Below are 22,661 nucleotides of genomic sequence, written 5' to 3' on the forward strand. Positions count from 1 at the left end.
CATGCTTGATTCCTGCTTGATGCAAAGGCTGTCTATGGGAGAAGATATACCTTTTGGGGGTCTCTATGCTGTGAGCCCCTCCATCCTATGCTTAAGTTGTATATTTTGTTGTTTGTTAGTCGTGTTCGACTCTCCGTGACCCCATGAACCAGAGCATGCCTTGGAAACTCTCACTCAAAACTTCTCCTTTTTTATGTCCATGGAGTTTTCTCCCCCCCCCCCAATTTTTTTAATTGGTTTTCACAGAATTATAAACAAACAATCACATAAAACAAACAGACATAAATCATAACCTTATTAAAATTGCACTTATTAACATTGTTAAGTGACTTCCTCGCTTCCCCTTGGTTGAATTTCAATGCATATCCTTTTAACGGTTTTCCAAATCACAGTTCTTATAAAGTTTAACTTGAACATTAACATCCTTAGATCTTTTTGTTTTGAAAATAAACATATTAATTCATCACTTAACTTATATAAAATCCTAAGCTAATTGAGTAACTTCAAGCTGTTTCCAGTTAATTTAACTTGACATATTTAACTAAGTAATCATTAAATTTAGTTTCTTCCTGGTACTCCTCCTTCTGGTTGCGGACTCTTCTGGTTAGGTCGGCTAGCTCTGAAAAATCCACCATCTTCATCTGCCATTCTTCCACCGTTGGTAATTCTTGTGTTTTCCACTTTTTAGCTAGTAAAATTTGAGCAGCAGTTATGGCATACAAAAATAATGTAACATCTTTCTTGGGCAATTCCAAACCTGTTATTCCAAGAAGAAAGGCCTCTGGTTTCTTTATAAATGTATATTTCAATATTTTTTTCAATTCATTATAAATCTTTTCCCAGAAGTCTTTCACCTTGGGACAGGTCCACCACATATGATCTTTGGATGATCAGACAGCAAGACTCTGTTGCACAGTGCACTGCATTCGAATCCCAAGAAATCTCCCCCCCCCCCCATCTCTCTATCCAGGCTGGGAAGAGGCGGTCACCTGCCAAGGCTCTTTCCCTTGACAGCTGGTGCACAGCGGGGCTGGATCCGGGGGGTGGGGGGCTGGTGAGAGTCCTCAGGAGGGGCTGGGCAGAGAGGCCTGGGAGGCTGCATGTGGGGCCTGGAGGGAGGCGTCTCTCTCCCCCACAACCCCGCTCACACGAGTGCTGGAAAGGAACCCCTCCCTACCACTCCCTGGGGCAAAGTCCTTCCCGGATGCAGGAGAAGCCAGGCGGTGATGAGTGGCGTGTGCACCTCAGAATGGGACCTGGACGGCTTCCAGGGATGGCATTTGCTCTGCACAGTCACTGCTGTGGGGCCTGTGACTCTCTTTCCTCATGAAAACAATCCCCAAAGTATCCAGCTTGACTTGGTTGTTCAGTCAGAATCTCCTTTTTTGCTGTTTGAATCCATTTGTTCAGCTCCTATGTACATATGTATGTATATACAGTGGTACCTTGGTTTACGAACTTAATCTGTTTTGGAAGTCCGTTCTTAAACCAAAACTGTTCTTAACCCGAGGCTCGCTTTCCCTAATGAGGCCTCCCGCTGTCAGTGCCCTTCCATCATTTGGTTTCTGTTCTTAGACCAAGGTAAAGTTCTCAAACAGGAACATTACTTCAGGTTTTGCGGAGTTTGTAAACCAAATCATTTGTAAACAGGACTGTTCTTAAACCGAGGTACCATTGTACAGAAGAATGTTAGAAGAGCCTGCTGGGTCAGGCCAGTGGCCCATCCAGTCCAGCATCTCCTTCTCACAGTGGCCAAAGAGTTGTCCACAAGCAGGATTTGACCTCAAGAGCAACTCTCTCCTGCCTCGGTTTTGAGCAACTGGGATTCAGAACACAAGATCCCGACCACCGACGGTGGAGGCAGAGCAGAGCAATTGCGGATAGAAGCCATTGATAGCCATCTGCTCCATAAATTGGTCTAATCTTTTATGACCACCACTGCTTCCTCCTAGGGGAGGGACTTTCACATTTTAATGGTGTGCTGGGTTAATGGTTAATGCTTTGCGTGTCTGGTGGTGCTGGGGTGTGTGTACTGGGAGAAGAGACCCCCCCCCCAGTGAGCTCACCTGCTCCTTCCATGTCTGTGGCCCCCACGTGGGCATCTCGCTCCCTGGCACAGTCACAACATACTTCCCAGAGCATTGGATACTGAGGGTGCTGCAATATATGGCCACTGCCCCACACTTCCATGTATGAAAGAGTTAAGCGGATATAAGACCTCAGGCTGCAAGGGTTTAGTCGGCTCTCAGCAGCCTCCGCGCCCTGCTTCTCAGGGAGATTTTAAAGCCTGCATCTTTGCTAACCCTAATATTGCATGATCTTTTTCGTAAGGAAACAAAGTACTATTCTTTTTAAGTCGTTTGGAGCCTCTTTTTTTTGTTCTTTGTTTTACTGCCAGCGAATAGAGACATGTTTGCTGTAACTTCTGGCAACTCTGCGAGTGAAATAATGCCTTATTTGCAAAGTTCAGTGTGTGATTTATTGTAGCCTAAGCGTTTGTTTAAAGGCAGGTGACGAAATCTAACCAAGTTTAAATGTGTCTGGACCAAACGCCATTGCGCTGAACTCTGCTGCTGGAGAATAGGCATATCTTTTCCAACTCTCACTTTCCAACAGGGGGCGCCTCCCACTTGCATAATATTTGTGGGAGGGGGATTTCCCAAGCAGTATATCCCCCTCCCCATCTCAAGGCTGAGCTGCCATGGGGGTGGAGAAGAGCCAAGCTGCTGCAGGGGCGACATTTCTTCCTGCCCCCGTTCCCCTCGCCCCTGCATTTTAATCGGCTGTAGGATCGCTCAGCGCCTTACTTCAAACTATAGGGAAGGAGGACGGGGCCGTTAATCCACTGAAAGCAAGGCAGTCAACCCCCCCAGGCAGACTCTCGAAGGAACAGCGGGAGCTTTTGCTCCGCGTGGAATATGGCTCGACTCAACACTTCTCTCGTTGCCCGGAGGTTGTCCTCCTGGGCTGCCCGGGCAAAGGCAGAAGAGGGTTCTCCTCTCTCTGGAGGCTTTTCAAGAGAAGTCGCGAGGCCACCCGGCAGCCGTGATTCCTTCGTTGCTGGGGGTTGGGCTAAATGGTCCTTGGGGATCCCTTCCAACCTTAGGATTCTATGATTCCGTGATTCATTGCAAGGTTTTAAAAACAGAGGTCAGGAATTCGTTAGCTGTGATTCCTGCATTAATGAAGGTGGCTGGACAAGATGGCCCTTGGGGGTCCCTTCCCACTCTGCCATTCTGTGATTCCAATACTGTACGTCTCTCCTACGGGGGAAGCGCACTTTCCGGCGCTGGGTCCTCCCTGTCGCAGCAGCGCCCCTTGCCGCTTGTGCGGGGAAGCGCAACCGCAGACTCCTCCGGGCCCCCTCCGCTCCCCTGGGATCCAGAGCCTGGCGCTCGCTCGCTCGCTCGGGGCTGGAAGAGGCACGTGAGGTCACGCGGGACAGGAAGGATGCGACCCCCACAGAACCCCGACAGGCCTCGCTCCAGCCGCTCCTTAAGCACTTCCAGCAAAGGCAGCGCCTGCTCCGCTGTGGAAGCGGCTCCGGCCCCAGGAAGCATCGCAACGCGCTTATAGCAGAAATCTCGGGCGCGACGGCAGGTGCAATAATGCTGGGTCCAGTTCTGTTCGCCTCGCCTCAAGAAGGATGTTGCAGAGTTGGAGGGGGTTCAGGAAAGGCAACCCAAATGACGCCCCTGTGAAGAAAGGCTGCTTTATAGTTTATAAAAGGCGAATAAGACGATAGAAGTGTATAAACTAGTGTATGGCATGGGAACGTGGAGACAGCGGAGAACTTTCCTCTCTCCTTCTCCAGGAACAAGAACTCGTGGGCATCCATTGAAGCTGAAGGCTGGAGGATTCGTGACAGATGAAAAGAAGTCCTTCTTCACGCAGGCAAACAGGGGAAGCAGCGAGGGCCACTCGCCTGGATGTGACCTGTCCCGCTCTGTCTTCTGCGTGACTGACAACCCTCCAGGGATATCGGGTGAGCCCTCTCCCGTCTCCCTGCTTCTCCACGGTAAACACACCCAATTGTTTCAGGTGTTCTCCAAAGGTCACCCACCCACACCCTGGCCGACTCTTCTGGACATGCTCCAGCTTCTCAGTGGCTGGGGGTTGGACTAGATGACCCTCGGGTCCCTTTCAACTCTACGAGTCTATAATTCGTCGCCCAGGTGTGGAGAATGAGAGACTGCAGAGGTGAATGTTTTAGGTGGGTCTGGCCAGCGTCGGCGGCTCATTGGCCAGAGCAGCAGCACAATGGAGCCTCCATGATCAGAGGCAGCAGGAGGCATCTGCTTGCCAAGCCCTAGCAGAAAACAGGCAGACAGGCAGGGAGGGGAGGGCTGCCCCCGCTGGACTCCCAGAAGCAGTTGGCTGGACAGAAATGGATGGAGAGGACTCCGTGGACAGATCTCCTTGGGCCTCCCCAGGTAGAAGCATAGAATCGCAGACTTGTAGAGTGGGAAGCCCCTTCATGGATCACTGCTTGCCGTGGCGAAGGGGCTTGAAGAACTCAGAGAAGCCTTAATAAAAATTTTATTAAAAAAAATAGAAGAAGAACTCAGAGAAGCTATGAACTATGCCAAGCAGGGCACCCAAGATGAACCGGTCATAGTGGAGAGTTTTGACCAAACGTGATCCACCTGAAGGAGGAACCGGCAAGCCACTCCAGTATCCCTGCCAAGAAAACTCCATGGACAAAGACAACAGGCATATAAAAGTTATGATGCTGGAAGATGAGCCCCTCAAGTTGGAAGGTGTCCAACATGCTACTGAGGAAGAGCGGAGGACAAGTACAAGTAGATTCAGAGCTGATGAAGCGGCTGGGCTAAAGCCGAAAGGACGCTCAGTTGCGGATATGCCTGGAAGCGAAAGGAAAGTCCAATGCTGTAAAGAAAAATATTGCATAGGAACCTGGAATGTAAGAACCACGAACCTGGGTAAGTTGGATGTGGTCAAAAATGAGATGGCAAGAATAAATATTGACATCCTGGGCATCAGTGAACTAAAATGGACAGGAATGGGCGAATTCAGTTCGGATGACCATCATATCTACTACTGTGGGCAAAAAACCCACAAAAGAAATGGAGTGGCCCTCATAGTCAACAAAAGAGTGGCGAAAGCAGTACTGGGATGCAATCTCAAAAATGATAGAATGATCTTGATACGAATCCAAGGCAGACCTTTTAACATAACAGTAATCCAAGTTTATGCACCAAATACTGGTGCTGAAGAAACTGAAATTGACCAATTCTATGAAGACTTACAACACCTTATAGAAGTGACACCAAAGAAGGATGTTCTTCTCATTATAGGGGATTGGAATGCTAAAGTAGGGAATCAAGAGATAAAAGGAACTGGCAAGTTTGGCCTTGGAGAGCAAAATGAAGCAGGGCAAAGGCTAATAGAGTTCTGTCAAGAGAATAAGCTGGTCATCACAAACACACTTTTCCAACAACACAAGAGATGACTCTACACGTGGACATCACCAGATGGGCAGCATCGAAATCAGATTGATTATATTCTCTGCAGCCAAAGATGGAGAAGCTCAATACAGTCAGCAAAAACAAGACCAGGAGCTGACTGTGGCTCAGATCATCAGCTTCTTATAGCAAAATTCAAGCTTAAACTGAAGAAAGTAGGAAAAACCACTGGGCCGGTAAGATACAGTCTAAATCAAATCCCTTATGAATACACAGTGGAAGTGAGGAACAGGTTTAAGGATTTAGATTTGCTGGACAGAGTGCCTGAAGAACTATGGATGGAGGCTCGCAACATTATACAGGAGGCAGCAACGAAAACTATACCAATGAAAAGGAAATGTAAGAAAGCAAAGTGGCTGTCCAATGAGGCCTTACAAATAGCGGGGGAGAGAAGGCAAGCAAAATGCGAGGGAGATAGAGAAAGATACAGGAAATTGAATGCAGATTTCCAAAAAATAGCAAGGAGAGATAAGAAGGCCTTCTTAAACGAGCAATGCAAAGAAATAGAGGAAAACAACAGAATGGGAAGAACCAGAGATCTGTTCAAGAAAATGGAAGATATGAAAGGAACATTTCGTTCAAAGATTACCATAATAAAGGACAAAAGTGGTAAGGACCTAACAGAAGCAGAAGACATCAAGAAGAGGTGGCAAGAATACACAGAGGAATTATACCAGAAAGATATGGATGTCTCATACACCCCAGGTAGTGGGGTTGCTGACCTTGAGCCAGACATCCTGGAGAGTGAAGTCAAATGGGCCTTAGAAAGCACTGCAAATAACAAGGCCAGTGGAAGTGATGGTATTCCAGCTGAACTATTTAAAATTTTAAAAGATGATGCTGTTAAGGTGCCAGCAAGTTTGGAAAACTCAGCAGTGGCCAGAGGATTGGAGAAGATCAGTCTACATCCCAATCCCAAAGAAGGGCAGTGCCAAAGAATGCTCCAACTACCGCACAATTGCACTCATTTCACACGCTAGCAAGGTTATGCTTAAGATTCTACAAGGAAGGCTCAAGCAGTATGTGGACCAAGAACTCCCAGAAGTGCAAGCTGGATTTAGAAGAGGCAGAGGAACCAGAGACCAAATTGCAAACATGCGCTGGATTATGGAGAAAGCTAGAGAGTTCCAGAAAGGCATCTACTTCTGCTTCATTGACTATGCAAAAGCCTTCGACTGTGTCGACCACAGCAAACTATGGCAAGTTCTTAAAGAAATGGGAGTGCCTGATCACCTCATCTGTCTCCTAAGAAATCTCTATGTGGGACAAGAAGCTACAGTTAGAACTGGATATGGAACAACTGATTGGTTCAAAATTGGGAAAGGAGTACGACAAGGCTGTATTTTGTCTCCCTGCTTATTTAACTTATATGCAGAATTCATCATGCGAAAAGCTGGGCTGGATAAATCCCTAGCCAGAATTAAGATTGCTGGAAGAAATATCAACAACCTCAGATATGCAGATGACACAACCTTGATGGCAGAAAGTGAGGAGGAATTAAAGAACCTTTTATTGAGGGTGAAAGAGGAGAGCGCAAAATATGGTCTGAAGCTCAGAACTTCCGGGTTGGCGCCTCCGGTAATGGCGGAATTCCTCTGATCAGGAGGAATTTGCCTCGTGGAAATTTGGGTCTGGCTGCCACGGCGAAGGCGGAGACTCACTAAAAATCACAGGCGGGTGAAGCCTGTGAACCTGGGATTCGGCTGGCACCTTTTGCGCCTCCCCAACTCGCGGGGAAACCCGGTTCCGGGGTTCCGGAGCGACGTGGGGTGAGTGACGCGGTGCTTCGAATTGACAGCTTCTTCCACGGAGCGAAGCCGCATAGCTGTTGCCAGAGAGCGCTGACTTTTTCCTGAGGACAATTTGATCTTAAAGCAACTACCCATGAGTAGAGCGGAGAATTGGATTTTTAAACGTCTTAATTTGGCACCGAAATGGGGAGGTTCAAAACAGGAAGTCCGCCTCCCCCTTTTGTAAATAGATCGCAGCAAAGAGGCTGTAAGCTAAAGTCTTGGAAAGCCTACTGTAAAGGACTAAATTTCCATTGGTAGAAAACACTAAACCCCCCTTGGAAGCAGGAGAAGAGGGGGGAAGTTTTGGATTGTGTGTGCCTGCAGGAGAGAGTGAAGAAAGTCAAAATACCACCGCTCCGAACCTGGAAACGGGCTGCTAGTAAGACTGACATTTTTGGATTGTTCATTGACAGTGAATAGAACGTTCGCTGACAGCTAGCTAAATAAGAGAGATACATTGTTTCTATTCTCTCCATCTGCTCTTAAAAAGGAGTAAAAGTAACTGAAAATTGAAACTAACTTTATTGTTTGAATTACAGATAGGTAGCCGTGTTGGTCTGCCATAGTCAAAACAAAATTAAAAAAATTCCTTCCAGTAGCACCTTAAAGACCAACTAAGTTAGTTCTTGGTATGAGCTTTCGTGTGTATCTGAAGAAGTGTGCATGCACACGAAAGCTCATACCAAGAACTAACTTAGTTGGTCTTTAAGGTGCTACTGGAAGGAATTTTTTTTATTTTATTGTTTGAACTGTGTTTAAAAGGACTAGTACAAATAGAAACTGTTTCCCTCTAGAGGAAGCCTTTGAAACTGTTACAAGAGCTGAGCTGGGGGAATTTCCAGCTGCAAGATAAAGCTGTGAGACTTTGGGAATGACCTTGAATCGGTTAAGAATGTTGACAGAAGAGGCCTTAGTGGCTGTATTATGTAAGATAAATGATTCATTGGAACAGCTTCACAAGAAGGTGGATTTAACTATAGAAAGTATAAATAATTTAGGACAAAAGGTGAACACCAATACAGAAACTATCCAGAAATTGACACAGGAATCTACTTTGACATGGCAAACTGCGGAGAAGGCTAGGGAGAAAGCTGTTGCTGTTGAACCTAAAGTAACACAATTGGAGAGAGAAAGAGTCCCAGCCTCACACATGCAACTTGATGATCCTAAGTTATGATGCCTGTTATGATTGAATCTAAAGGAAAACAGACTTTGAGGATCAGAGCCCTGCCTGAACTGGAGAGGGAAGGTTTGATGGACTTTCTCACACAGGAATTTGCTGATTTTTGGGACCTGGACTTGGGCCAAGAAGAGACTAAAATTGTGAGGGCCTTCAGACTCAACCAGAAGAACTTAGAAGAACAACAGTCAAGAGAGGAAATTTTTAAAGACGTCCTGAAATACCTTTTGGATCTTAGGTTTAACTACGGAGATTTGGTTGCCCTGTTGAGAAGGAATAAAATCATCTTTAGGTGGGAGTTTCCCTGAGATCTACTCTTCAGCCTCAAAGGAAGGAAAATAAAAATAAGATCAGTAGAAGACAAAGCAAAGTTCTTGTATAAGTATGAAGAAGACTCGCAGAAGGGACTTGGAAAAGAGTTAAGAGCATTGGACAGAAGATCACCAGGTTGATGGACTATATGGAATTGGCGGAAAGGACTGGCAGAATCTGAGACCAGGGAGAAGAGACGGTGGAAGAAGATTGGAAAAAGTTTAAAGACTATTTATAGAAATAATGTAAAATTAATGAGTGTTAGAAAAATGTTGGAATGAAGTTATACGGCTTTAGTAGAAATGTTATAAGGAATTAAGTATAAATAGATTACTAGAGTATTAAAGGGAAAATAAGGTTAAACTATGTTAAGACAATTATATGACAGAAATAGAGGAAGATGGAAAGGATTTGCTGAAACAATAGAAGTGGAATACAAAAAGGGAGGTGTGAGGAGGTCGTTGAAACAAGGGAATGAAAGTTAAGATATTGGTATGGTAAGATGTGTGTTTTAAATTGTTTTTGTTTGGTTTAGTTTAGTTTACTGTGTTAGTGTGGTGTAATGGTTAAGAGCGGTAGTCTCCTAATCTGGGGAACCGGGTTCGCATCTCCGCTCCTCCACATGCAGCTGCTGGGTGACCTTGGGCCAGTCACACTTCTGTGAAGTCTCTCAGCCCCACTCACCTCACAGAGTGTTTGTTGTGGGGGAGGAAGGGAAAAGAGAATGTTAGCCGCTTTGAGACTCCTGAAGGGGAGTGAAAGGCAGGATATCAAATCCAAACTACTCCTCCTCCTCCTCCTCCTCCTCTTCTTCTTCTTCTTCTTCTTCTTCTTCTTCTTCTTCTTCTAGTGTTGTGTTGTGTATTGTTTATATATTGTATTGTATTGTTTTCTTTTTTTTTCTTCTCTTCTCCTTCTTTTTCTTTGTGTTTAAAAGTGTTTAAAAGTAATAAATATTATTTTAAAAAAACAAAAACAAAATATGGTCTGAAGCTCAACTTCAAAAAACCGAAGATCATGGCCACTGGTCCCATCACCTCCTGGCAAATAGAAGGAGAAGAAATGGAGGCAGTGAGAGATTTTACTTTCTTGGGCTCCATGATCACTGCAGATGGTGACAGCAGCCACGAAATTAAGAGACGCCTGCTTCTTGGGAGGAAAGCAATGACAAACCTAGACAGCATCTTAAAAAGTAGAGACATTGCCAACAAAGGTTCGTATAGTAAAAGCTATGGTTTTCCCAGTAGTGATGTATGGAAGTGAGAGCTGGACCATAAAGAAGGCTGATCTCCGAAGAATTGATGCTTTTGAATTATGGTGCTGGAGGAGACTCTTGAGAGTCCCATGGACTGCAAGAAGATCAAACCTCTCCATTCTGAAGGAAATCAGCCCTGAGTGCTCACTGGAAGGACAGATTGTGAAGCTGAGGCTCCAATACTTTGGCCACCTCATGAGAAGAGAAGACTCCCTGGAAAAGACCCTGATGTTGGGAAAGATGGAGGGTACAAGGAGAAGGGGATGATAGAGGATGAGATGGTTGGATAGTGTCTTCGAAGCTACAAACATGAGTCTGACCAAACTGCGGGAGGCAGTGGAAGACAGAAGTGCCTGGCGTGCTCTGGTCCATGGGGTCACGAAGACTCGGACACGACTAAACGACTAAACAACAACAACAACAAAGAGTGGGAAGGGGCCCCGCGGGTCATCTAGTCCAGCCCCCAGCACAGAAGCCACCCCGTCGCTCAGATACAGCTTCGACGCGCCTTGGCGAGGGGCCTTCCAGACAAGTGGCATCCAACCGCTTCGGGGTCCGCTTGTCACTCACGGACCGGGAGGGGGGAAGCAGCTGGGTCCCTCCGTCCCTCGCCCCCGCTCCCCCCCCCCCCGCAGGATCGCAGTCTCTCTCCGCCCCCGCCGTCTTGCATCCGCCCCTCTGGCCCGGCGGGAGAGGCGGGGGGCGCTAGGACCCCTCCCTCCCTCCGAGCCCCCCGCGCGGCCCCCATTGTCTCTCGCCCGACGGGCCGGGCGGCGCTAGGGCCGGGCGGCGGCGGCGGGCGCGGGCTGGCCCTTGCCATTGTCTCCGGCCGTTTGCTGCGCCGCGCTGCGCTCCTTTGCGCGCTTCTCGGCGGCGGCGGCGGCGGCGGCGGCGCGCTCCTTCCCCGGCCGGCCTCGCCCGCAGGGGCGCTTCTCCCTCCATGGCGCCGCTGCGCCTGCTCCTCCTGCCGCTCCTTTGTGCCGCCGCCGCCGCCGCTGGCGGAGAGACGCGCGGGGCGGCGCGGAGCTGCGCGGAGAGCCGGCAGGCGCTGGCCGGGCGCGGCTTCGCCCTCGCCTCGCTGCCGCCCAGCCTCATCTCCGGTAAGCGGGCACCCCGTCCTGGCACCGCTGGGGGCACGGGCAGCAAACTTTCCTGGCCGTCTCCAGGACGTGGATCAGGGAGAGGGGCGTCTCGCGTGGGTCCCCACCGCCCCTCTTCTCCGGGTCTCGGAAGGAAGTTGCGGGGAAGGCTCCCCCCACGCCCCCCTAGCCCGGACGAGGCGGCCGCAGAGCGAGCAGCAGGGCTCGCGCCACCCCTCCCCCCTCGCGCCCGTGGGGACTGTCCCCTGCCCCGCCATTGCCCCTTTTCTCTGGGTCTTTCGGGCAGAAGTTGCGGGGAAGCCCCCCCCCCCCCCATTTTCCCAAGTCCGACGGGACGTTTTCTCCGTCAGCCCATTCAAGCCTCGTGGAGGGGCGCTTCCCCGACCGAGGGACCCCTCACAGGCAGCCAACGCCCCCCGCGCCCGTTCGCTGCCTCTTCTCTGCCTCCTCAGTGCTTCAGAAGCCCCTCTCCACCTCTCCTGTCCTCTGGAAGGGCTCTCCGTGTTCTGTGGAGTTGGGGGGGCATCCCCTGTGCTAGCAAGGAGGAGCACCCCCAGCCCCCTCCATTTCTCGTAGCTTCTTTATTGTACCTCCAGACCACCTCCTTTTCTCCAGGCAAGTTCATGGTGATGCCCCTAGTTCTCTTTCTCCTCACAACAACCCTGTGAGGTCCGCTAGGCTGCGAGAAGGCAGTGACTGGCTCTGGAGGTTGCTGAGTGGGGGAATTTGAACCCTGGTCTCTCCCAGGTCCTAGATGGACACGCTAATCACTAGGCCACCACTCTCATGTGTTTATGTGGAAACTGCTCCTGGCTGCAATTTTGCCACACACTCAAAAAAACCCCACTCTCTGAGACTCCTGTGTTGCAGGGGTTAGACTAGATGACCCTCAGGATCCCTTCCGACTCTACAATGCTGGACTGCGGAGGCTGCCACCGCCTTTGTTCCCCCATGAGGGGTGGGGAGCACTTCCCTCCAGCTGTGGGGCCAGGCAGGCTAACAGCAATCCTCTTCCTCCCTCCCAGGAGAGCACCTGCGCATCTGCCCCCAGGAGTACACCTGCTGCGCCAGCGAGACAGAGGAGCGTCTGAGTGAGCAAAGCCGGGGGGACCTCCAGGGCCTGGTGGGAGAGGCAGCCGGCTTCCTGCTCAGCACCCTAGGCTCCCGTCAGCGCCGCTTCCAAGGTGAGGTGGAGGGAGGGTTCCAGCACCTCCCTGTTCACTTTGAGAAACCCCAGAGGCTGTGGGACCCCCAACCCACTGGAGGTCCTGAAGGGCTGGATGAAAGTTATCCCCCACTCTATGCCAGAATCTGCTCCGGATCCTTAAGAAAGCGGGGGGGGGGGGGGGGGGGGAGACACCTCTTGGCCAAGGGAGCTCCTGGGGTGAGGTGGGGGGCCTTTTGCCCTGAGCAGCAGAGGAAGCTGGTCTGCCACCCCCAACTTGGCTTGTTGCCTCCCCACTCTCCTAGTTTCCAATTTCCACCCAACTGCACACCCACTTTGCACCCCTAAGTTGTGCAATGGGGCGCTGCAGCTTGCAGCTGCCTGGAGGCCTTTGTCCTGCACCCCAAAGGCGGCGAGTAGTGAGGGAAGCGCAATGTGCACATGCTCAGGAGAAGGCTCCTTTTCGGAGGCAGAGTTTTGGCTCAAGCTACCTTCTTCCTCCTCTTCCTTTTCTTCTTCCTTTCCTTCTTCCTCTTCCTCCCCACATCTCCCTGCCCCCACAGACTTCTTCCGGGAGCTCCTGGCAGGGGCAGAGCAGTCCCTCCAAGCCATGTTCACCCGCTCCTATGGGCGCCTCTATGCCCAGCATGCCCGCCTCTTCCAGGGGCTCTTTGTGGAGCTGCGGCGCCACCTGCAGGGAGCACGACCTGGGCTGGATGAGGCCCTGAGCGACTTCTGGGCCCGCCTGCTGGAGCGGATGCTGCCCCTGCTCAACCCCCAGTACAGCTTCCCCGAAGGCTACCTGGAGTGTGTGGGGCACCAGGCAGAGGGGCTGCGGGCCTTTGGGGACAGCCCCCGCCAGCTCCGCGTGCAGGTGAGTCCACCCCCTGGCCCTCCTCTCCCCACCCTCCCTAGGACGCCACAACACCCTCTTGCTTCTTCATGTGACCCATAGTGAACCCATGGAACTCCCTCCCACATGAGGCAGGGATGTCCACTAACTTGGAGGGCTTCCAAAGAGCATTGGACAGATGCACAGAGGAGGAGAGAGCTCTCAGGGCCACTGGCCAGACTGACCCTGCTTTGCCTCCCCATTTAGAGGCAGCAGGAGGGGAGAAAGGCTATTGTGCTTGGATCCTGCTGGCAGACCTCTTACGAGCATCTAGCTGGGCCCCTGGCCTGATCCAGCAGCTCTCTCCTCATGCACTTGCAAGGGATGGGCTCAGGCCACAGGGACCCCCTCTTCTCTGGGGCTCATGTCAGCCCTCAGCTGTGGGGCAAAAGGCAATTTCGGGCTGGAAGGAGTCCAGAAATGTTGACTGAGGCGTCCCTGACTTTGTGTGCAGGATCAAGAGCATAAACAGTTGGCTTCCAGCTGTGCCTGAGTTCTCCACCAACTCTGGGCGCAGATGAATTACCCATGGATCCAGCTCCCAGCCACTGACACACACACACTCATTCCTGCATGGGTGGGGCTGCCATATCTTGAAGAGCAAAAAAGAGGACAGCCTGAGTTGCTGGGGCTGGCCGTGGGGTGCAGCCCGCACCTGAGCCAAAAACAAACAAACAAACAAACAAACAAAACCGCACAACCCAGAAATAAATAAATTTCCCCCAACCCTGAACCTTTGTTTTAAAATGTAAAAATTCCCCCGGATGGGCTTGTTGACCCCCAAAAGAGGACATATCTGGGATTTCATGGGCGTATGGCAACCTTAGCCCTGCATGACTGTGGGACAGGTGGGTGGGAGGGTTGGGTGTGGGTGGGTGGTGCAGGGTTGGCCCCCAACATGTTGGCACCTGAGGCAAAATGCAAAATTGCCTCTCATCTCTTGCCCAGAGAAGGCAGGTGAGCAAAGATCTACAGCTGGAACGAGCTGGGGATGAAGATCTACATTGGGAACAAGGCAGGGGGAGAGACCAGCAGCGCCTCCAAGTGGCCAGGAGGTCACTGCAGCATTGGGTGGAGGGCAGAACCTGCCTCCAGGAAGTGCACCACATTCGTGGCAGCAGTGGGCCATGCATTCCTTGGAGTCCGGATCTGATGCCCCTGTGGGTCCTGCCTCACCTTGCCTCTGGGGTGGGCCATCCTGGGCTGTGTGCATGCATGCATGTGTCCAGCTGCTCAGCTGCCCTTCCTGGCTGATCTGTCCTGCTCCCCTGCAGGTGACTCGCGCCTTCATTGCTGCTCGAGCCTTTGTCCAGGGCCTGGCGACCGGACGAGACGTGGTGGTCCAGGCGGTCAAGGTGAGCAGCCTGACATGGGTGAGCTGCCCCCTGCCTGGGAAGAAGGTTACACTTCTGCAAGCATCTTGCTAGAGGGAAGGAGCCTAGATGGGCAGGATATTATTATTATTATTATTATTATTATTATTATTATTACCTGCCCCCACCCAGCTGTGCTCCCTAGCAGTCAGCTTTGCTCCACTGCCCCCACCTTCCCTCTCCCCACACCCCACATTGCTGCCAAAGTCCTCTCCAAAGGAGCAGCAATGTTGGGAGGATATCAGATCAGTCGCTTCTGGCTTGCAAATATCTTCAGGGAAAAGGAAGGACTACTTCACAAGGAACTGTTAACCTTGAGTGGGAAGGGATCCCCAAGGGCAGTGCAGGAATCCTGCTCTGGTGCTTCTCAATAATACCACTTGCTGGAAACTGCAAGGGGGGAGAGTGGCTCTTGCGTCCGAATCCTGATTCTGGGTTTCCTGCAGGCATCTGCTTGGCCACCATGAGAACAGGAAGCTGGACCAGAAGTCCCTCTTTGGCCTGATGCAGAAGGATCTTATGATGTTCTTCTGAGGGTTTCATCTGTAGACATGAGAAAAGAGAGACGGGTGGGGGATGTAATGGACAATGCAGAGAGCACTTTTCCTTTGCTGCCATCACAAAGAGTTTCTCTGAGCACATGCAGAGAGGTTCCATTGCAGGTCTCCCTTGGGGGACTCTGGCTGGCCAACTGAGAGAGCAGGAGGCTGGACTGGAGGCACCACTGGCCTGATCCACAAGGCTCCTGCAAACCTTGCAATTGCCCTAAAGCAGGCAACAGAAGTACCTGGGAGAGCGTGCCTGACACAGGTGGTACTTCTAGCACCTTGGCCCTCTTTCCCTGGGAACCTGCACTAGACAGTGGGCAAAACATCGGAGCTCTGACGACAGGGAGGGTCAAATGCCAGGCTTGCCTAATGGAGAATGCAGTGAAGGTCAATAGGCAGGGAGTTCCAAAGGGTGACCTCTCTGCGCCTCCTCTGTGCCTGCGGCCATCCTGGGAGAATCCTCGGGCTGCCAAATGCTCAATCTGTTCCCCCCCATTTCTCCCCCCAGCTCTCTCCCAGTGGAGAATGCCGCCGTGCCCACATGCGCCTCTCCTACTGTCCACTTTGCCGTGGGACTCCGGCCCTCAAGCCCTGCAACGGATTCTGCCTCAACGTCATGAAGGGCTGCTTTGCCAGCGCAGCGGAGCTGGGCCCCGAGTGGGAGCGCTTTCTCGGTGAGCACACCCCCAGGGGAGGGGAAGAGGGCTGGGGGAAAGGCTGGCAGTGGGAAATGGCAGGAGGCAGGGTTGGACGAGGGGAGAGCTTGCCCTGAAGTGCGAGGCAGAGTGGTGCAATGGGCATAGCCGAGTCTTGGGCTTCAGCTGGAGAAATCTCTGATCAGCTGGGGAGCTCCCTGGAGGCCTTGAGGGTCAGCTTGCCATATATCTAGAGGGGGCGTCTTAGATTGGTAGAGCTGGAAGGGGCACCAAGGGGCATCTAGTCCACCCCCTGCCATGCGGGAACCAAAACGAATGCCAGCCTGGGTTTATTGGTAGAAAGGCAAAATGAAAGCCTGAGTCTGGCTGGCTGTTCCGCTCAGTGCAAGTAGACAGGGTCTTTGGGTGGGAGGAGCTCTTTCCCCTTGCCCCAACCTAGCCCCCTTGGCCCACTCCCTCTTTCTCCCTCCCAGATGCTTTGACCCAATTGGCCGAGCGCCTCGGGGGGCCCTTTAACTTCGAACTGGCGGCTGACTCCATCGGAGTGAAGATTTCGGAGGCGATCATGTTCCTGCAGGAGCACAGTGTCCAAATCTCAGCCAAGGTGTGTATGGGGGGACAGGGAGAATCTGACTCCCCTGCTTCTTATTATGCCAACCCACCTGCAGGCAGGCTCAGGAGCACACCTGACACAAATCCAGAGTGGAGCCCCCAAGATGCTTGGATGGCACTTCGTATGCCTCATTCCAGCATCTCCTGCAGCCAAGCGGGTACCAAACATCTTGCTCTGCTTTCCTTTGGAGCCCATCAGCAAGGCTGAGAGGGGGGCTCTTCGTCAGGGCGGACAAGGACCTCCAGGCAGACGGCCCTGGCTTGCGCCCTGGGGAGGTCACTTCAGCACTAGCACAGTGGTTTGACTTCACCCCTGGAGGTGCACTCCATTATCTCTTGAGACAGACAGACAGACCAGCAGAGGTTGGGCAGGCATCTGTCAGGGATGCTTAGCTGTGATCGCTGCCTTGCAGGGGGTTGGGATAGATGATCCTGGGGGTTCTCTTCCAACCCTACAATCCTAGGATTCCCTGCCAGATGCCCATCCAACCTTTGCTTAAAACCCTCTGAAGAAGGAGAGCCCACCCACCACCTCCCGAAGTAGTCCCTTTTAATGCCCCACAGCTCTTCCCCTTAGAAAGTCCTTCCTGAGGTTAAGTTATAGAATCATAGACCTGAAGAGTTGGAAGGCACCCCAAGGGGCCATCTAGCCCACCCCCTGCAATGCAGAAATTTCCACTGAAGCATCCAGGACAGAGTCTGCTTCCCCTTCCTTGCCGTCTGAATCTCCTATCCGAGCTTTGGTCTCCTACCAGCTCTGGCAGCAGAATGCCTTTGGCCTTCATGCGGACTTGAGAGAGCAGCTCAGGGTGAGTGTTTCTGGGGTGCTTGTGGGGGTCACCTGTGCCTTCTTCCCCCCTCAGGTGTTCCAGAGCTGTGGCAGCCCCCGCCCAGCCCCCGCCCGCTCTCGCCGCTCCCCCCGGGAGGAGGCCAAGCGCCGCTTCCGCACTTACTTGCCCGAGGAGAAGCCCACAACCGCGGCAGGAACCAACCTGGACAGGCTGGTAGGTATTGTGGGGACCCCCCCCCCCCGGCTCCACCTGCATGCTGCGTCCCCCCAGAGCTCAGCCTTGAACTCACGCCTCTTCTGCCTTGTCAGCCTTAGCCTTTTGCATTCCAGGAGATGCTGCCCTTTGGGGGCGGGGCGTACTGTCCACCCTGGGACAACTCAGCACCACAACCCTGCATCTCGTGGTGTGTATAAGAACAAGCAGACAGCTTGTTGCAACACTTGGGGCTTCTTAGTTTAGAGAAAGGGCAAAGAAGCCGCAAATATAGGAGTTTATAAAATTATACAAGTCATGGAGAAATGGATGGAGAAAAGCTTTTTCTCCCTCGCCCCTAATGCCAGAGCTTGTGGGCATCCTATAAAGGGGAATGTCAGAAAATTTGGGGCAGAGGAAAGGAAGCCCTTCTGCATTAATCTCTGGAATGTCTTCTCCCAAGAGGCTGTGATGGACGGCAACCTGGATTGCTTTAAAGGAGGACTGGACGAATTAATTCCACCCCCTTCTCCCCCCCCCCCAGGTGTCGGATGTGAAGGAGAAGCTGCATCTAATGCGGCGCTTCTGGGTGATGCTTCCCCACGCCCTCTGCAGCGACGAGAAGGTGGCCGCTGATATCACCAACGAGGACAGCTGCTGGAACGGGCAGGCGAGGGGCAGGTGGGGTGGGGTTGGACCCCGCTAAGGGTGCAGGCAGGGAAAAAAGGACAAGGCTGGACTCAAGGGGAGATGGGGAGCAGGGTGGCCTTGAGGCTGGAGGGGACAGGGGGCACTTGACCCCTGAGGCTTTTGGGGATACATTTGCACCCAAGCCCCTGAGCATGCCTGTGAACCTGGTCAGTGGGTGCGGCAAGACTTTCCCCATGCAGAGCTCAGGGCATCTTACAGCCACCATGAGAACAGAAGACTGGACTAGATAAGCCTTTGACATGACCCAGCGGAATGGCCTTAAATTCTTACAGATCCTCCAGGTCCAACGGCAGTCTCTCTTGATTCCTGGGTTCTTAGAAGTACTAGGCCACTGTGAGGACAGGATTGTGAACCAGATGGGCCCCTTTGGCCTGATCCAGCCACCAGGCTCTCCTTAGGTTCTTTTGAGGCTGGGTGCTCGGTGCATTGTCCGCCTAAAGGCTCTCCCCCCCCCGCACCTTTCCCTTTCCCCCCTCCCAGGTACCTCCCAGATGTGACGGGTGATGGGCTGGTGAACCAGATCAACAACCCCGAGGTGGAGGTGGACATTTCGCGCCCTGACATGCCCACGCGGCAGCACGTCCTGGCCCTACGCAGTGCCACCTCCCGCCTGGTGGGCGCCTGCAATGGGCAGGACCTTGACTTCCAGGATGCAGGTGAGGCCTACAAGCCCCTTCCGGGCACCCACTCCCCCCTCTCCTTGTTGGGAATCGGAGGAGAGACCCACACAGCAGGAGTTGCCCCCAGTTCCAGTCGCCACACTGGCAGCCTAAAGTCCAGAAGATAAGGCTTCAGTAATACAGTGCATGATGCTCATAGATATACACTCAGCTTGGAGGCTTTGCAGATACAAATACAGATAAATCAAAGCACAGAGTAGCTGCAGCTTCAAACGTAACATGAACTTGGACTCACTGGCTGACCAATGAGCTGATGTGCCTTGATCATTGAGGTAGACCCAAGTTTCCAAACTTGGGTCTCCAACTGGTTTTGGACTACAGTTGTTATAATCCCTGGTCACTGATCCTGCTAACTAGGGATGATGGGAGTTGTAGTCCAAAAACTGCTGGAGACCCAAGTTTTGGAAGCGCTGGTGTAGACCAGTGTTTCCCAGCTGTTTTCTGACCGTAGTCCCCTTCCAGCCTTGTTTCCTTCCTATGCCCCCCATAGATGTAGCCAAGGGGAGACTGGGGGGGGGGCAGCTACCTCCCAATAAGAAAAAATCAACACAAACAAAAGCCTGCCCCCCCATTAAAAATCCTGGCTATGGCCATGCCTGCCCCCGTCTACCAGTAGAAAGGTAGCTATTTAAATGTTTTGTTTGTAAATAGAACATGTTTTATTTATGATGTTTATAATTTATACAAAATAGAATCACATAAAATGATAGGAACATAATAAAATATTGCTGGAGCAGAAAAACAGAATCATGGAGCTGGAAGGGACCCCCAGGGTCATCTAGTCCAACCCCCTGCTATGCAGGAAACTCAGCTCAAGCATCCAGGACAGACGCCCATCCAAGCTCCGCTTAGAAACCTCCAAGGAAGGAGAGTCCAGAACCTCCTGAGACAGATCCATCTTCCATGTATTATAAAAAGTAAACACTTATTTGGCCTCCGTTATTTGACACAAAGGGGGAAACCCACGGATACAGTCCAAAAGGCGCACAGGGAGTTCTATATATATGGGAGAATGTTTAAAAGCAAGTGGTCCTCACTGACCTGGTGCAAAAAGATATTGACATCTGGAGGAGCCCTGGCTGCCTAGATAAAACACTCTAGCCTCCCACACCCTTCACTGTGGCTTTCCTCTGAGTAGACCCTTAGTTATTTACCAGCTGCAAGTCAGCAGCACCAGACAAGCCCCCTTGGTTAGGTGCTGGGTGGATTTCACTGCCGACTGGCCCTGCAGCCCTTGGCAACATCTGAAGGCCCTGATCCATCAGGCACTGGGGTGGATTGCACCCTGCACCTTGCAGAGTCAGGCCCAGGCGACCAGCGGGCCCAGCACTGGTGGCAGCAACAAGCAGCTCTGCAGCTCCCAGCCCTCCCCAGTGCCACCCCACCACCCCACTTGCCTGAGCTGGGGTTCTGGATTGCAGGCTCTGCTGGTCAAAACAGGAGCCTCAGCGACCGCCCTCTCACATCAGAAACAAGCCACTTGGGATGGGCTAAGAGGATAGCCAGCCAATCAGGATTTTTTTTTTAAAAAGTCCCCCCTTCACTTCTCACTTCCCTCTGTGGCCCCCTAACCTCACGCTCTGGCCCCCCATTTACATGATTTTCACCTGTGCCAACCTTGCAATATCCTGGGGGGCCTTGGGCCATATGGCTCCCAAATGGGAAATATTGATGAAGACAGCTGACTGACCTTGCACCTACAAGGGGGAAAATAAATTAAGCCCTCCAACACTCCCCCCCCCCAACCCCAGCTCCTAGGGAAGCCTCTGGCTCTTAAAATCACAGAACCGTACAGTTGGAAGGGACCCCAAGGGTCATCTAGCCCAACCCCTAGCATAGCTGTCTAGCAATCAGTTGGTGGGGGCGACAGAGGACGAGATGGTTGGATAGTGTTTTCGAGGTTACCAGCATGAGTCTGACCAAGCTGCGGGGGGCAGTGGAGGACAGGAGTGCCTGGCGTTCTCTGGTCCATGGGGTCACGAAGAGTCGGACACGACTAAACGACTAAACAACAACAACAAAGACAGAAAGGGGTGGGAGCAACCTGCCCCACCCCCGTCCCTCTCTGGCAGGGGCTTCCCAGCAAGGGCTCATCCACATATCCATTTGCCCCATGGTTGTGGGAATGTCAGCTGGGTTTCCTGTGTTAGGAAAAAAATCTTGGTGTGAGGCTGCTCAGTCACCCAGCCGTCCCTGCGGAATAAAGGAAGGAGTCCAGCCAACCGGAGCAAATAGCTGTAGACCAAAGTTTATTGTGCAGTAGGTTCAAAGAGCAAATTTTGAACCCCGAGGATGGGGTGACAAAGACTTTTAAAACTTTCCCACCACATCCCAGAATACAGTTCGAAGGGGAGGGGTTAACCTTGGCAAACATGCCCAGACAAGTCCTTGGTACAAGATTAGCATAAGCAGACATGGCGGGGCAAGAGTCAGGTATAAGATTAGGATAGAGAAATATGTCTTAAGTACCCACCACCCAAAAGTACAATAGAAGTTCCTTTGCATGTCTGGAGCGTGAAGCAAGTCAGGTGATGAGATTTGGCTTCCCTTGGCTAAAATTGAGCCCAGCAATTGTCACCTCTGAGAACTTCCTGGAGTCCTTTTTCAAGGGGAAAATAGCTTTGGAATGGGAGGAACTGGGAAAGGAGATGATTTTATATTATTTTTAAAGTTAGGTGACCTCCCTGAGCTGTCAGGTTGGAAGGATATATTCAGGCATAATATTTGTAATATTTAACTTTAAAGATGTGTCCCCCCCCCCCCGCAATTTCTGTAACACCTGCAGATTGGCGCTTGAGAGAACGAGACGTTTCCACCCTCCCCTCTGTTTTCTGTTCCAGATGAGGATGGCGGCAGCGGCTCAGGTGCTGGGTACAGCGAGGACCGGCCGGCCTTGGGGGCTGGAGCAGGGGGGGCTGGGGGTTCCCCAGCGGGATCCCGCCCTTCTTCCGATGCCCGCCCACCTCGCAGGGAGCGGCCTGGGAAGGGCTCCTCCTCCTCCCGACAGAACCAGAGTGGGGGGCGGCCTAGCAGTGGGGCTGGGCTGCCCCCCACAGGGGCCACTTTGCAAGCCAAGGTCTTTTCCCCCCTCTTCCTGCTCCTCCTGCTGGGGGGCTGGTGACCCCCACAGTGGTTTGGCATCTCAAATGGCTGACTTCCTCTGGCATCACCCCTCCCCCAACACCACCAGGAAGGGGGAATCTCCCTCTGCATCCAGTCAAAGGGGGGCTGGGCTGGGGCTCTCATTCTCCCCCATGCATAAACCCCCACTCACTTGTAGGGTGGGGGTTTCATTTTATGGGAATGACAAAGAGAGTCGGGGGGGGGGGATTGGGAGTCAAGTCTTGTAGGGTGATTTTTTTTATTACCTGGGGAGGGAAACCAGGGTTTTTTAAAAATGGGGGCTGTAAGGAGAGGCTTAGCAATGGACTTTCACTTCTTTTCTATACCTTTGAGTTCGCCTCTCTTTTTGGTGGGGATCTAAGAGGGGGTGGGGTGGGTGAAGGGAAGGGGGGAGAGGGGGGCAGACAGCTGCCCCCTATTTTCTCCCTCTCAGAGGAGGGGGGCTAGCAGCTTGTAGGTGAAGAGGCAGCCCCCTCCAACTAGGGCAGGGACCAGACTTACATTTCTGCCCCCACCCCATAGGCTGTCGATCCTTCTGTGGACCTTCCAGGGCATTGGGGAGGGGGTTCCCAAAGCACTGAGAAGCCCCCTTTTTTAAGCAGAAAGGAATTTGTCTTATTTTCTGGATCTGTTTCTTCTTAAATTATGGAATAATAAAATATTTAATTTATTGATGTCCTGCTTCTGCCTTGTCTCCTGGGGTTCTGGCAGCGGCCTCCTTGCCCCCCCTCTCACTTCATGGCTTCCAGGAAGGGTCTGAGGGGAGTGTGGGAGCTTGTGCTCTGCAATTCT

General features: G+C 52.0%; 1 protein-coding gene across 7 annotated transcripts; it reads left to right on the top strand.

The window, feature by feature from the left end:
• The first annotated feature begins 3,446 nt into the window (after positions 1 to 3,446).
• On the top strand, positions 3,447 to 22,543 carry LOC307202162 (glypican-6-like). Of its 7 annotated transcripts, none has more exons than XM_079951887.1 (10): positions 3,448 to 4,018; positions 12,152 to 12,310; positions 12,855 to 13,165; positions 14,458 to 14,538; positions 15,613 to 15,778; positions 16,234 to 16,364; positions 17,236 to 17,376; positions 17,900 to 18,036; positions 18,547 to 18,722; positions 19,484 to 20,219. In XM_079951887.1, exons 1-10 carry the CDS (start codon positions 3,769 to 3,771, stop codon positions 19,831 to 19,833), a joined length of 1,902 nt encoding a protein of 633 aa, XP_079808013.1. In that variant the 5' UTR covers positions 3,448 to 3,768; the 3' UTR covers positions 19,834 to 20,219. The 7 variants fall into 7 exon arrangements, with proteins under 7 accessions (XP_079808015.1, XP_079808013.1, XP_079808014.1 ...); XM_079951888.1 differs by lacking the exon at positions 19,484 to 20,219 and adding an exon at positions 21,587 to 22,543 and having other exon boundaries at positions 3,451 to 4,018; XM_079951892.1 differs by lacking the exon at positions 3,448 to 4,018 and adding an exon at positions 4,045 to 4,213.
• The last annotated feature ends 118 nt before the right edge of the window (positions 22,544 to 22,661 follow it).

This window comes from Podarcis cretensis (genome assembly GCF_951804945.1).
Source record: "Podarcis cretensis genome assembly, chromosome: 13".
Classification (NCBI taxonomy): domain Eukaryota; kingdom Metazoa; phylum Chordata; class Lepidosauria; order Squamata; family Lacertidae; genus Podarcis; species Podarcis cretensis.